The sequence below is a fragment of the Desmodus rotundus genome, chromosome 5 (assembly GCF_022682495.2).
Source record: "Desmodus rotundus isolate HL8 chromosome 5, HLdesRot8A.1, whole genome shotgun sequence".
NCBI lineage: Eukaryota > Metazoa > Chordata > Mammalia > Chiroptera > Phyllostomidae > Desmodus > Desmodus rotundus.
In genome coordinates, this window is record NC_071391.1 from 150,856,457 (window position 1) to 150,871,759 (window position 15,303).

Genomic DNA, 15,303 nt, shown 5'->3' on the forward strand with positions numbered 1-15,303 from the left:
TGATGAGCCTCTCACGTGATTGGCTTTTTGTAGGAACAGACCCCAGCCTTGTACACATGCAGCCATAGGGATTGGGTCTGCATGGAAGTTCTCTTCAGTGAGATGCCTTTTCTCCAAAATGCCAGTTCTAAAGTGTAAAACATAATAAAACATAAAGTCCTGCTTCTGAATCCATTGCCAAAAATAATTTATGAAAGAAATCCATTCACCTGTCCTCTCAACAGACTTAGTGAGATCCCACTATTATGTACTGGACACTGTAGTTTCAGCAGGGAAATCACTGCTAGTGGGGGAGACAGACTAGCGACGAAACCAATATGGAACATGTGCACTGCCCAAGAATAAGTAGCCAGGAGAAACAGCACAGCAGGGAGCAGAGAGGAAGTGTCCCTGTGTTGGGTGGAGGCCACAAGAGACATAGATAAGGTCACCAGGGAAAGCTGCCCTGGGAAGGTAACATTTCATAAAGACAAGGAAGTGAGGCAGTGAGCCTTTTATGGCTTTAGTGAGAGTCTACATAATGTCAGGAGGTTTATTATAGAAATAAAATCTTAATCATTCACTGGTACTCAGTGGTTTACAAAGTACTTTTCCATAACCATCTCTGTTGGCCCAACAACCTCCAGGAGAGATGGGATTTTTGCCTGGCCCAGGAAACTATGAATTCAGATACTCATTTTCCATCTGGTTCCCCTGTGTCTGGACCCTATCTTAACACCTACCTGGTATATTATTCCCCTAAAAATACTTTTTAAAGATTTTATTTATTTAATTTTAGAGAGGGGAAGGGAGGGAGAAAGAGAGGGAGAGAAACATCAATGTGTGGTTGCCTTGCATGCACCCCCTACTGGGTACCTGGCCCATGACTCAGGCATTTGCCCTGACTGGTAATTGAACCAGTGACTCTCTGGTTCATAGGCCAGCACTCAGTCCACTGAGCCATACCAGCCAGGACCCCCAGAAACTTTTTTATTGGGTCTTTGAGGTACAAGAACCCCGTGCAGAATCCCAGCCAGCCTTCCTCCCCACCCCTCCAGGACCCCGACGCTGCCCACTTCCTTCCCTTGGCCTCTGTCACCAGCCTGTTACACACAGTTTCCCTGCTGCCCCACCGCTGGGCAGTCCACATCCTCTCTCTCTCTCTCTTGTTTATTCCTGGGGCTCCTAAAATGCACTTCCCTCCTGGTGAGTCTAGCACATTGACTAAGAGTATGGGCTCCAGTGTCAGGTTGGCATAAAATTTGGCCTTTAGGACTTTGGGAATATCTTTACAAATCCATAGGTCCCAGTTTCCTTCTCAATTAAATGAAGATAATAAAAACTATTTTACATAGTTGCTATAAGGTCTAAGTAAAATAATGCATGGAAAGCCCTTAAAACAGTACTCAGCCCTGGCTGGGTGGCTCAGTTGTTAGAATGTCATCCCAGGCTCCAAAAGGTTGCGGTTTGATCCCTGGTCAGGGCACATGCCTAGGTTGTGGTTTCAGTCCCAGCTGGGGTGCGTCCAGGGGGCAACCAATCAATGTTTCTCTCCCACATTGATGTTTTTCTCTCTCTCTCCCTCTTCCTCTCTCTCTAAATTTTTTTTTTCAAAGTACCTAGGAGATTATAAGCATTCAATAAATGGTGAGGGGCAGTCATCATTATCACAGACAGAGACCAGCATCAGCACCCCACAGCTATCTCGTGTCTCTAGCAGATAGCCAGACCGTCCCCCATGGCTACCATGGGTTCAGTGGCGGCAAGATGACCTCCTGTCTATTTCAAGGGGCTGAATCCAGCTGGCGCCTTCAGTGGAGGTGCCTCAAGAGGCCACTCCCTGTGATTAGTGCTCCTGTCTCTACTCCTCCAATCCCAATGGCCCAGGCTCACCTTTGCCCTCTGTTCCAAGCAGCCTCCCCCACCACATAAGTGGTAGGCCCTCCAGTGGTGTCCACTGTAGCTATGATTTGTCTGTGATTAGTATTAATTCTCCAAGCTATGATTGGAATTGTTCATTGTTTACTGGCAGACATAAAAGGAGGAAACAACATTTTGTGGGGAGCTGTGGTGCAGAATGGTTAAATGTCACCGCTTTTCAGGGAGACTAATGGCAAACTGTTCAGAGAGGTCACTTATAATATTAAAAATAAAATGATTGCCATGTCTTTTCAGCAAAGCGATGAAGATAAACGTCGAATAGGGAATCCTTGGGGAAAGGACCATGCAGATAAAGGGTCTGTTGAGGGCACAAAGGAATAAGAAACTTTCTATTTCCTTTGGAGACTGAGTCTCGAAAATGGAACATATTCTGCTTTCCTACTAGTGGCCTAAGGGGATCTTAATGGGTCTTCATAGATGCATATGGAGGCCGACTCTGTCCAAGGAGTTGGGATTTTGAAACAAGCGCTCACTGGCTCTGTCCTGCCAGCTGGCAGCCATGGCCTCATCCTAGTGGAGTCCTCGATGTTGCCCCTCCCCCGCCCTCACCTCCAGGCCATCAGCCCTCCTGTCAGAGTCATCTCCAGCTTGTGACTCGCACCACCCACTTCTCTCCATCTCCACCATCTCCAGCCTTCACCACTTGCTGGATGGTTACAACAGCCTGCAAACTGGTCTTTCCATTTCTCTTGTGTTCTCCAATCCATTCTCCCTAAGTTGCTCAGAATGATCTTTTTAAAAACTAATCAAACTGTTTTATGTCCTTGTCTAAACTCCTTAAGCAAAATCCATCCCCCTTTCTGCAGCCTGCAAGGCCCTGCTGATTGGGCCTCTGACCCCCCACGCCCCACCCCAGCCACCTTTCTCAGCCCCCATGACCCTCTGGGACCCTCCTGAGCCACACAGACCTTTGCTGTTTCTAGGTCATAAATGTACATTCCCTCCCCCAGTGTAGCAGTTACTGCTTCTCCGGACGTTTTGCGTGGCAGACTATCTCTTACCCTCAATATCAGCTCAAGTGTCAGCTTCCCAGAGAGAACTCATGTGGTCTGCCAATCAGACTAGGTCACCCATGCTGCCCCCTGTTCCCTCCCTTAACCTCAGTGCCAGGCTCTTCGCAGAAGCTCTGAACATAGTCCCAAAATAATCCAAAGGTTGAATGGGATGGGGGGGGGGAGGATTTCTATGGTATAAACTAGAAGAATTAGCAATTTCCAGAATGCAAGGAAATTCTACCCCACCCCATTTTCTATGTAAACTTGGTGATCTATTTGGCACTCCTTCACTCTGCATTCATGAGTGCTCACTGTGCTGGACACTCCGGGAGATAAAATAAGTAAGATTATTTTACTGCCCCCTGCCTCAAAGAATTCAGAATCTCATGGGAGAAGCTAGCAATGCAGACATATCATGCCGTAGGGGAGGTGAGTACACGGTTCAAGGTGTGTAATGATTACCAGAGCGCCCCAGAGGGGGTCAGTTATGTGTCTCTCCTAAAGGAAGAAGAATAAGCCATTGGGGAAAGTGACCTCTGAGTTTGGAGGCATTGTGCAGGTGGATAAGGTGACTCTAGACAAAGGAAGCGGGTGATACAGAGGCTGTGGTGCTGGCCTCGTGTTCAAGCAACTGCAAGTCACGGTGTTTAGCTAAACACGCGAAGGAGCACAGCACAGCTGGGAAAGCAGGCTGTGCCGGGGCCGCAGAGCCGCGATTGGGGAGGAATGCCGTGCAAACCAGCAAAGCCTTATGGCAGGCCTAGCCTCAAAGCAGCTGGGCTCGGAGAGCTAACTCTGGTGGCAGGGCAACTCCAGAGATAAACAGGCTGGAAAATTCATCGTTGCAACCATTATTTTTCATAGCTATTATTGTGTTGCAAATTATTGTTGGGTTTGTTTCTATCATCGTTTTGCTGATAGGTTCTGGCCCTGTGGATGCTCACCTCTACTATGGGGTGTGAGAGATTCCCGAGGTGCTGTCTGTCCCCAAGATCTGGCCTGTCCAACACTCTTACTGATCCCTTTCACCAACCCTTCATGGCCAGTTCTCCCAAAGCCCTTGGGATAGTCTATGACATTTGCTCATAAGCACCCCACATAGTGTTTGTGTATACAGTTTCATTTGATCTTCACCAGAATCCTATGAATTAGATAGCATCCCTGAGTTATAGAAGAGAGGAGCCCTGTGAACTGTTGGAGTTCACACCATTAGCTAGTAGAAGAGGGAGCCGAGAATTCTTTTCTCTGCACCTCGGGGGTCTCATCAGCACGAACTGAACGAATTGATGGCGTGGGCTCCTGGAGTAATAACAGAGATGGGACCTGGGTGTAAAAGGGGCTCTGATAACCGCAGGCCCAGGAGGGAATTGTCTGGCGAGAGGGTATGTAAGGCTGAAAGGCTCAGGATCCTTCCAAGGGAAGAAGAAACTAAAGACCCACTTATTTCTCTAATACTAGAGGTTCTCAGACCTTGGTGGATCCAGTTGTCGCCCAGAGAACCTGTGGACATGCTGGTTCCAGGGTTCCACCTCTAGATACTCTGATTCTGTAGGTCTACCCAGGGCCCAGAAAGCAGCAGGATTAGCAAGTTCCTGTGTGACTTTGCTACGGAGGGTCTGTGGACACACCACCAAAGGCTGACTTTAGAGGTTCCACAAGCAAAGAAGCTGAGGCCCAGAGAGTGGTGACTTGCTCGTGGCTCCAGAGGCCTTACAGCAGAGCTGGGCCTCCAACCAGCTCTCCCAATTCCCAGCACAGTGCTTTCCCTCCCAGCCTACTGTTGGCCCTCCATAGCTAGGCCCTCTCCTCGCCAATTTACATTTTGAGCAGGAGCCCAAGATGCCAGTTCTTTAATGAGGCTGCGTTCACACAATTTACGAGGCTCAAAGCCCTCAGCAGGACTGGTCTCTGCCAGGCCTAATTTACACAGTTCGCAGGCCTTCCATTAATGTCAGCGCAGCAGTAACAGCTGCTGGCCTGCATGTGCTGTTTGGCTGCATCCTCCTCACGTCAGCACCCTTCTTCCCATCTCCGGGCTTGGCCACCCCTAGGTACCCGATTCTCCTCCTCCTGGGAAACAGTAAGTTTCTACTGGTGGGAGCCCGGCCCAGCCCCACTCCGGACCTCCCCACCCTCCAGAAGCCAGACTCCTCCTACACGTCCCAACCCGTTGCCTTTAAGAGTAAGGCCCCCATCTCACTGAAGCAGCACTCAATTCCCCCCCCTTTAACGAGTGTCATTGATTAGGCAACAGCCAACAGGTGGGAGACCGCCCAAACGCTGACACAAATGTGCCTTTTTAAATGCCACATAAATCACCTTAATTAAAAATTAATTAAGTGACCTAAAATTTGACATTCATTTAAAAATGAAATTTGAGCAAGGAGAGTTGTGTAGACTTCGGAGCATGGAATCTCCAAGCCATGACTGAAGGAGGGGCGCACGTTGGCTTTCTGCTTTGAACGCACAGCTCGGGGAAAGGAGGCATTCTCAGCGAGTGAACCCAGTGAGTCACTCCTGGGGTGGAACAGTGACTCATGTAAGCTGCCCTGGGCTCCACGTGTCTCAGACGCCAATATGAACTAATTTCTAGTGTACTGGAGAGAAGATAAATGGGCAAACAAATGTGGCGTGCTGTTTCAGGAGACATGTTCCAGGATGCCAATGACAGTTGACTAAGACAGGAAAAGCTAACATGAGGCAACCGAAGGAAGCTTGCTGGGTGAGTGGCTTAATAAAGGCTCCTGGGAGGGAAGAAGGCTTCAGGGGAGAGTCGTTAAATGGCCAGTATTAAAAAAGAGGGCACTAACTATATCGAATCAACCTTAGAAACATAGCCACCAACAACCACTGCCCAGAGCTCCAGAATCCAGATGTTGCCCATGGATGGTGGTCTTAAAGTTTGGGTCTGAGCCCCCACCCTCACTGAACCAAGGCCAGTGGAGACCCGTGGAGGTAAAAGATGCACCCAAGACATAGAGGTGCTCAAGGGCAGGCCTTCCAGCCCTCCGAGGAAGTGGTTCTCCACCTGATGCCCATGAGAATCACTCAGGTAGCTTTTAAAACCACCAAGGCCACGCCTTCGCTATCCACTGATTTCATTGGTCCAGGTGGGGCCTGCAGACCCACAGTATTTCTAATTCCCCGAGTGACCCCCACGGGCCATCAGGATGCTGCTCCACGAGGTGATCTAATCCAAGTCTTGGGCGAGGAATTCTGCCTGGTTCTTAGGACCAGGCTCTGGGCTTTCCCCTGGGGTTGTTTGTTGTGAGACCACAGCAAAGCACCAGGCAAGTGACTGGTTGCATTTTGTAGGGCCTTACTGTTTAGAAAACATTTGTCTAAACATGATTTATTCTCTTGAATCTTCGATCTCCTAAATAATCAAACGGAAATAACAATAACTACTCTGCAAGTTTTTTAATGAGGTTCAAACAAGAGGGGACCAGGAAAGCACGCTGTAAACTTCCAGTGCTGGACAAAGGCAAGGAAGATGGTAATTTACTACTCCCTGGGACTTACATCGTTGTTCTGGGAAGACCTGCTGTTTCAAAGATAATAAATAATCTCCCAGGAAGAAGACCCTTACTTACAAAAGATCCCCAGGCACAACTCTCCCCAAGAGCAGCTCGGTCTCAGATCTCCCTAAGCTTTCCTTTGTGATCAGGGCATTTGTATAACAATGGTTACCAAGAATCACTGGCGCCCATGGGTGGAGAGCATCCGGAAGTGCCAGCAGGAGGCTCTGCTGCTCCCAAGGCTGGCTATGACCACCCAGGGCCTCAGGCACCGTACTCAAGCCAGAACAATCATTTCACAGCCACAGAGAGGATGCCGGTTAAGAAACTCAGGCCCTTGATTAAAACCATTCCCCAATAGTACTTCCTTCCTTGGAATTTATGGGCCCCATAAAAAGAGAACTTGAGAAGACAGAGTGGTTGTTTCTGTTGCGCCTCATTAGTCTGGAGTTGGGGCCAGCAGTAGAGATCAGAGGACCAGGCATATGTCTAATTGAACTCTCACAAGCACAAATCCCTGTGTACAGAGGAAGCGATGCCAGGGAGCCTAGCCACCTGCAGCCAGGGGAAGGAGATGGGGAGGAGCCGGGGGAAGGGCTGAAGAAGACAGCTTCTCCAGGCTGCGGCCGTGCTTCACCTGAGAGAAGAGAGGTTTGGGGGATAAACTCTGGGACATCTGGAGGGGGAAAGCAGCGCGACCCTCCCACTACCAGAACCCCCTTTGTCAAGGTTTGGGGTGGAGGACAGAGATGCCAACTTCCTGCCCTTGTGTACCCACAATCACCACTCCCGAGGACACCCATCGCCTGGGGTGGGGGGCCCTCACAGGCAGACACAGCACAAAGAGTAGAGAAGAAGATGTCAGAAATGTGGGTTTTCTCCAATGCCTCAGCGAGCCACGTAACCACACTAAGCCTTTGTATTCTGAACTATAACAGGTATAATAAAACTCTCCACATGTCATATGCAGAATCAATTCAATCCCCAAATACTGGGGCGAGGAGATCTCCATACATGATACTGCTACAGACTCATGAAGACAAGACCGGGTAGCGCCCTTCCAGCCGCCCACAGCTCAGTGAGGAAGACAGGCATACAAACAGCTAGTTAAAGCATGAGGCAGCGTGTCTGCCGTGTTAAATGCAAGAAGTAACGAGCAAGAGGAGTCCAAGCGAAAGGACGGTTCATGGAGGGGGACCGGGAGAGCCCACCGAAATGTCGTTGCTGAGGTGGTGAGGTCTAGGTCCCCGTTACTGAGAGATGAGATGATGGTGGACGATGTTCCCAAAGGAAGGGTGACCCACACATGACCAACCCCACGTGGAACAACCTGTAAGCGTAAAAGAAAAAAAGAAATCACTAAGGGAAATATGGATATGTTTGGATTATGTGCAAACTTAAAACTCCTGTGTATCAAGACACATTATAAACAGAATGAAAGTACATGTAAAATATTAGGAGAAGTGTCAAATAGGCAATAAATAGTTTCACATCCTTATTCCTAATCTCATACCGTTCTATGGGAAAACCTGAAGAGCCTCCTAGATAAATGGGCAGATGGAAGTGGGCAATGTAAAGAGTAAGATAAAGCTAGCAACATGTGAAAAAAATATTCAGCCTCACCAACTACCGAAAATATAGAAAATAAATCAGCAGGTGAATACCTTTAGTTAAAAATGACAATCACGGTAATACCCAGGGTCGGCCGGGATTCAGTAAGAGGGGCATGTCTGTCTGAACACAGCTGGTGAGAGTACAAATTGGATTAGCTTCTAGAAAACAATTTGGCAGTATCTATTAAGGGCCTTTAAAATGTTTACACCCTTTGATTCAGTAATTCCACTTCTGGGAATCTATCCTATGAAAAACAATCTGAAAGGCACACAAAGGTTTATGTTCGAAGATACTCTTTAAAGAGTTGCATAAACAATCTAATAACACAGTCATTGAGTAACGTTTAAATGAATCATGGTACGTGTCACAAAGTATCGTAGCCATTAACAGGCATTCTCCTGGAGAATTTTTAAAACTTTGGAAAAGCTTGTGGTATTATTTAATTCTTTTAAGGCACATACACATAGGGTACAACTATACATTCTTTGAAAGGATAGACCAAAAAAACTTCGGAGGTGTTAAAAGTGACAGCCTCTGGATAGTGAGACTCTAGGCTTTTTCTTTCTCTATTTGCACCCGGCTTGCACACTCCAGCCGGCAGGCACGTGTTTTCGGAATGGAGGAAAGTGAAAGAAGCCCTAAGACATGCCCAGGGAATGGCGAGTCACCGATGCACAGGATGCCCTCACGAAAACTCGCAGTGAGAAATCAGGTCTGATTGCAAGGCGGGAGTAGAGCACAGCGCTGCTTGCTTGTGCTTCATTGGATGAGATAGGCCTCACAGGTTATTGATTGGTTGGTTGGTTGATTGATTGATTGACTTACATTTTCTTCGTTTGGGCCGGGAGCAAGGGTAATAAGTTCCTACCTGTATGTAATGATCCAACATAAGAAAAAATATTTTGAGAGCTAAAACTCACCAAGCAAATGTGAAGACTTTTTCTTATTATTCTAAATACCTTTGCCTGGAAAGCGGGGCAGAGAGGACTGGCCATGTCACTGGGCAGGCAGAGCCCACCAGCCTGGGGTGGACACACCAGTCTGGTCCTCACAGGGGCCCCCAGCTGGAGGCCACCTGCCTGCCAATGCCCCTCACCCTCACTTAATTGGCAACTCCCCCTTAGTAAGTGGGAAAAAATAGTGTTGCCCAGTGCTGGTGGGTATAGTTCAGTGAGCAGGCAGGGAAAGTGCGGGGCAGGTAGCAGGTACACTGTATATGATGCCAGGTACCCCTGCTGTGAGCTTGATTTCTGCAACAAAGCCCACAGCCACTCCCAGAAAAGCCCCCGCAGCCCTCCTTTTAGGGAGGACGCCCTCCGCAGGGGGAAGGCTGCACCTTCCAGCGACCAACACCAGTTTCTCAGAAGCATTTCACTTCCTGGCTCCCAAGGGAAGATGACTGGGAAGTGGTGCATTTCGTCGCACTTGGAATTTGGGGGGACTTGGAGAAAACATTGGCTTAGGCTGTCTTGAGGCACAGGGACAGATAGGGGTGTCAGTCTTCCTTCTGCATGAGGAAGAAAGGGGCAGAGATGACCAGTCTAGGGAACCACAGAGATCTACTCACAAAGCACGTTAAGGAGCAAGAAGCTGATCTAAAGCTATGCTGGGCTTCAGGTGACCGGGGCCTCTGCTAACATAGTGTCCGATTGCAACTGGGGTCGGGTTTAGATGGTGTATTGGTTTCCCATGGCTGCTGCAACAAACTACTATAAACTCAGTGGTTTAAAACAACACAGATTTATGCTCTGAGAGATCTGAAGGGCAGAAGTCTGAAAGCAGTTTCCATGGGCTGCAGTCACGACAGCAGAGCAGGCTGCTTCTGCAGACCCTGCGGGAGAATCCCTTGCCTTGCCTTCTCTGGCTTTAGGGGCTGCCTGCATTTCTTAGCCCGTGACTCCAAACTCTGGCTGTTACCGTCCCATCTCCTAGTTCTTACTTTGACTTTCTTGCTGCTGTCTTTATAAGAACCTTATAGTTATACCTGGATAATCCAGAATAATCTCCCCATCTTAACTTAATCACATCAGTAAAGTCCCTTTTACCACAGAAAGTAACGTATTTGCCAGTTTGGGGGATTAGGATGCTGGTCTTTGGGTGAGTCCGTTATTCAGCCAGCCACAGGCAGGTGACCTAATGTGCAGGCGCTTTGTGAACAGTTTTAGGGGCCAGGTAGCAGCTCGGGCCAGGAGGAGGGGCAGGGGGATGCACAGAGGCTCCAACAACTTGGTGATAGGATGGGAACATGCACTAGAGCTGGTTCCGAGCCAGGCTTCCTGGAACCAATGCCAGATGAGTCTCATGGGGAGAGGCGGACAGGTGAGACATGGAAGGAAATTTGGGCCCAGATCACAAAGGACCTTGAAGAGCAGGTTTAAAACTTAGATGTGATTCCCTGAGGGAAGCAGCACCCGTCTTTCTTTCCCATGTCCAGGAGTTAATGAAATGCCCAGCCAGGCCGACAAGGCCCAGAGTCCATCTGCCCGCAGCTGATAAATTGAGCCTTATCTGGATGAGCCTAGCAGAGAGGGCCCAAGGCCACCTCCAGTGCTCCCCTCCCATGAGATGGAGAGAGCAGCTTTGCAATCTGACACATGGGCCCAAATCCCATTTACCAGCTACAGGACCGTAGTCAAGTCACTTAAGCTGCTGACTCAGTTTCCCACTTAGGAACTGGGTGCTGTTAAGACTCGCCTCGCTTCCTTACAGAGCCAGGCGTGCTGAGGCACAGAGGCCCCCTAGAAGGAAACAGGCTGGACTTGATGACAGTTCTGGTTCATTCTCTCCACCATCCAGCTGATGGGATGGGGGTGGGGAGACTGTTGAGGCACCAGCTGCCGTGGGGACAGACCTAGAAAAGAGGGCAGACTGCGAGGGAGCCGGATGTGGGATGGGTCCTTCCTGCTCATCTCCCCAGGGTCCAGAGGCTCCCCATCCCACACCCACCAAGAGCTGGGTGACAGGAGGTGCCACCAGAAGCACCAGCCAGGCCCTTGCTAGGTGGTCCCAGGCAAAGTGCCCATTCAGTAGGGCATGCTGGGCCAGGGCAGCTTTCTCTTCCCTGATGCCTGGTTCTCTGGGGTCACAGGTTAGTTAATTATCATAATGCATGGTTCTTGATACAGTAACAAATAACTGCTAGCATGTTCCTTATAAACTGCCCCCGCTCCCTTCACTGGATAATATGATTCACCTAGAATTTCAGAACTGGAACAGGCCTTAGAAATATGGCCAAAGCCCCTCCTTCTGTACATCGAGAGGCTGGGGACAGACAGGAGGGGCGTGGTCAGCTCCGCAGTCAGTCTGGGAGGAGCCAGTGGCCCTCACTATGCTGTTCTCTGTGTTCCACAGCCCAGAGGAGGGCATATTGCTAGACTAATTCCAATGGTGGGATCTAGGGTCAAGAACATGGGGGACATACACTGAACCAGATACTCCCCTGAATATCCCAAACTTGACCTTGAAGGTAGGGCTGTCTGCGTGCAGATGAGGCACTACCTGCAAGCTGTCTACCTGGCACACTGAAGCCATGGGTTTGGGGACCCCAGACTTTTGAGGGGTTGTGGACCAAACCTCAGTGGCTCTACTGGTCCCCATCACTAGCAAATGAATTTCCAAGGGGGCTGTGGGGGTGTTAGGGCTTTGACTTCCTCTCAGCCTCCTGGTGTTGGCCCTGGGTGTGGCCAGATTGAGAGGCCAGTGTCTCAGTCAGGCCACTGGCATGGGAGTGGCAGGGCCACCCACACTGACCAGGGGTATGTATCTCTGTGTGCTCTCCAGGAACACCCCCGGGCTCCAAGATGGCCTTACAGAGTTCCTTCACTTGCTGGAACGGGACAGTCCTCCAGCTCGGGCAGGCCTGCGACTTCCACCGGGACTGCGCCCAGGGAGAAGACGAGGGCCAGCTATGCAGTGAGTAATGGGTGGTCTCTGCCCACCTCACCCCAGCCCATGCTCATAGCCCTCTTCTGCCCCCATCACCCCTTGCACTCGAACTTGGACAACCTTCCTTATGTCCAGTGCCATTAGAGTCTCTTCTTAGTGGCAACTTTCGAAAGCTACACAGTCTTCAAGAGACAGAGCTCTGATCTGTGGTCCAGAAGCAGCGTAGAGGTTAAGAACCGAACAAGACCTTATAAGTCATGCTTTCAACTTCCTTACGCACAGAAAAAACCATTCAGGCCAAAGCACAGCTCCATAACATGACATTAGAAGCCTTCCTCGCCCGGACTTCCCTCACTTTTCAGTCCTTATCTCATCCCCCACCTGCTTCTCCCATCCTCCCAATCTTCCATGTACCCCAGCCCCAGCCATATCAGCCCACCCTCAGCTCCCTCATGCCTCCATGGCTTTGTGTGTATCATATCCCTTGCCCAGCATGCCCTGTCCCTTCTCAAGTCACATCTGCTCCTTCAAGACTCACCTCAACAGCTGGTTCTTCTGGGAAACCTCCTCTGACCGTCCCCAACAAGTACAGGTGGTTCTTCTTCCTCTGTACCTCTTATTCTTCTATCCACCACTTCTTAAAGCTTTTTTGAGATGTAGTTCCTATACCATATAATTCACCCACTTAAAGAGCACAAGCCGGCGTTTCTAAGCACAGTCACGGGGTTGTGCAGCCACCACCACAATCTAGTTTCAGCACATTTTCCTCATGCCACAAGGGAGCCCTAAAATCTCTCCCTAATTTCCTCCAACTTCGCCCCCCCCCTCCTCTAGCCCTACAGCAACCACTAATCTACCTTCTCTTTCAAAGGATTTGCCTATTCTGGGCATTCACAGAAATGGAATCTTACAATATGTGGTCTTTTGTGACTAATTCTTTCACTTAGCATATTTTCAAGGGCCACCTGTGTTTCAGCTTGTATCAGTCCTCCATGTATTTTTATTGCCAAATAATATGTCGTTGTAGAGATATACCACATTTTGTTTATTCTTTTTTCAATTGGTAGGCATTTGGGTGGTTTCCATTTGGGGCCTCTTATGAATAATGTTGCTGTGAACGTTTGTGTACAAGTTTTTGTGTGGAGAGATGTTTTTATTCCTCTTGGGTATACACTTAGGGGTAGAGTTGCTAGGTCATATAATAACTCTATATTTAATAGTCTGAGGAACTGCCAAGCTGTTTTCCACAGTGGCTGCACCACCTTACGTTCCCACCAGTAATGTACAGTGGTTCTAATTTGTCCACATCCTTGTCAACATTTATTATTATCTGCCTTCTATTTTAGCCACCTGAGCAGGTGTACATCCATTACGTTTCATGAGGGTGGTTTCCACGTTTCCTTCCCTCTCTGTAGGCATATTGGGTATAGTACTCTTCCCTGTACTGAAAATTCGTGATTCCTGGCAAACTAACTCTTGTTGATAGAAAGTTGGACTCCATGAAGGAAAACAAATTGCTGAGGTCTCACTGCTAGTTAGCAGCAGAATAGACTCCCAGCCCAGTGCTCACTCCACTTCAGTGTCCTCAGTAGTTATTTGGCTAGGAGTAAAACTCTACAGGTTTTTGCATTTCGTCCAGGGAAACCAGAACATAAGAAATTTGAGATAGAAAATATGCTAGGTCCTGGAGCAGAGCTTAATGCCACAGCACCTTCCCTCAAAGTGCTGAAAATCCAGCGTGGGGGCAGGAAGGGAAACAACAGAACGGGGGTGGGAAAGATGCAGCAGATGTGTGCCTGGGTGCTGAGGGGCCCAGACCCAGCAGCAAATGCCTCACCCCTGAGGTACCAGTACCACAACGCTGGCCTTCGAAACAGCTGTAGAAAGCTAACAGTGTTTCCCAGGTCATCTGGAGGACAGATTGCCCCTTGAGGGGAACCGGTTTTATTCTCTTTTAAATGAAGCAATAAAGAAATCCATTTTTTCAACTTGAAAAACTACCTTTTATGCCAAACTTCCAGTGAAGTTTCCCAGTAATCATGGAATTGTGGTTGTTTTGATAAAACTCAGTCAAGAGTTGCAGGTAAGCGCTTTGCTTGTCCCTCCGGTTTGGCTGCCGGCCTTTCTCACAGAGCTCTCGCTCTGCCTGTGGACAGAGTGAAGCCTGCCCGCCCATGCTGCCCCAGGCAGAGACCTAGGTGTGTCTCTCCATTACTGGTCTCGGCAGTATTTCCAGCAGTGCCTCTGAGCTGTGTGATTTTGCTTTTGCCTTTGTTAAGTTGTTTGATATCCACTTCCCAGCAGGGACACAGCTCAGGCAGGGCATGCCCTGATTTACAGTTGAGGAAATGAAAAGCACAGAGAAGGTAATTGGTTTGTTCCGGTCACACAGCATGTCGGGAACTGAGCCGTGATGAGAGCATTGAGCACGCGGGGTCCAGCGCATTACTGTGCCCTCAGGGCATTTCCCTCATTCTGGGACGTGCCACCATCTCCTTTCCAGGACCAACCCCAAGCTTGAGGGCAGCCTGGCTCTGGTCTGGAGGGCAGGCGCCTGGGGCCCGGTGGCCTTTGCAGCCACTCTGGAACAGCTGCTCCCCCGGCCAGCTGTCAGGATGACAGCTCCACACTGGAGAACACCCCCACCAAGTGCTCGGCTACTGGAATCGGTTGCTAGGGAGAGAAGTTCAATTTCAAAGGAGGGTTTCTCGATCTTTTTGCCACTCTGATCTGCGCAGTACACTTAGGAAATATCCTTTTTCTTATTTGTGTGCCCCGTTCTCTCTGGGGTACTTGCTGTTCTTCCTTTCACGTTGACTGATGTTGATTCTGGAAACCATTCCCATGGAGATAGCAACGACGATAGTAATACTGGCTAACACTTAGTGAGCACTGGCCATGTACTGCAGCTGCTCCACACACTTTTCATGTGTTAACTTATTTCCTCCTCACAACAATCCTATGTGATGCTATTAAACCCATCTTGGAGATGAGGAACCTGACGTCTATGGTGAGGAACCTGAAGCTTAGCCAGTGGCTGAGCTGTGATTCAGACTCAGTCTGACTCCAAAGCCCACACTTGGAACCACTACAAGCCAGATGTTTTTGCTCTGTGAGTTCCCAGCAGTTGGTTGTGAAAAGCACAGCCCTAGCTACATATCCACCCCGGAAGAAGGGACCAGGAAAAAAGGCAGGGAAGGTGCAGGGCTCTGCCACCACCTTCCTGGGAAAGGGGAGGGGGTAGGATCATTCATCCCACCTCCGGGCCTCAACTCCACACCTGTAACATGAGTTGGAGCATGATGCCCACTGATGTGTCAGTGTCTATAACGCACAAAGACAATGCTCTTGACCATACCTGGCCCTTCCCG

General features: G+C 49.2%; 1 protein-coding gene across 1 annotated transcript in view; it reads left to right on the forward strand.

Moving 5' to 3' along the window:
- ALK (ALK receptor tyrosine kinase) overlaps nucleotides 1-15,303 on the forward strand; it is a 630,248-nt gene that overhangs the window by 514,591 nt on the left and 100,354 nt on the right. Inside the window, exon 6 of the mRNA XM_053924484.1 lies at nucleotides 11,828-11,959. Coding sequence (XP_053780459.1) covers nucleotides 11,828-11,959 — 132 coding nt within the window. The remainder of the gene's footprint in view (nucleotides 1-11,827; nucleotides 11,960-15,303) is intronic.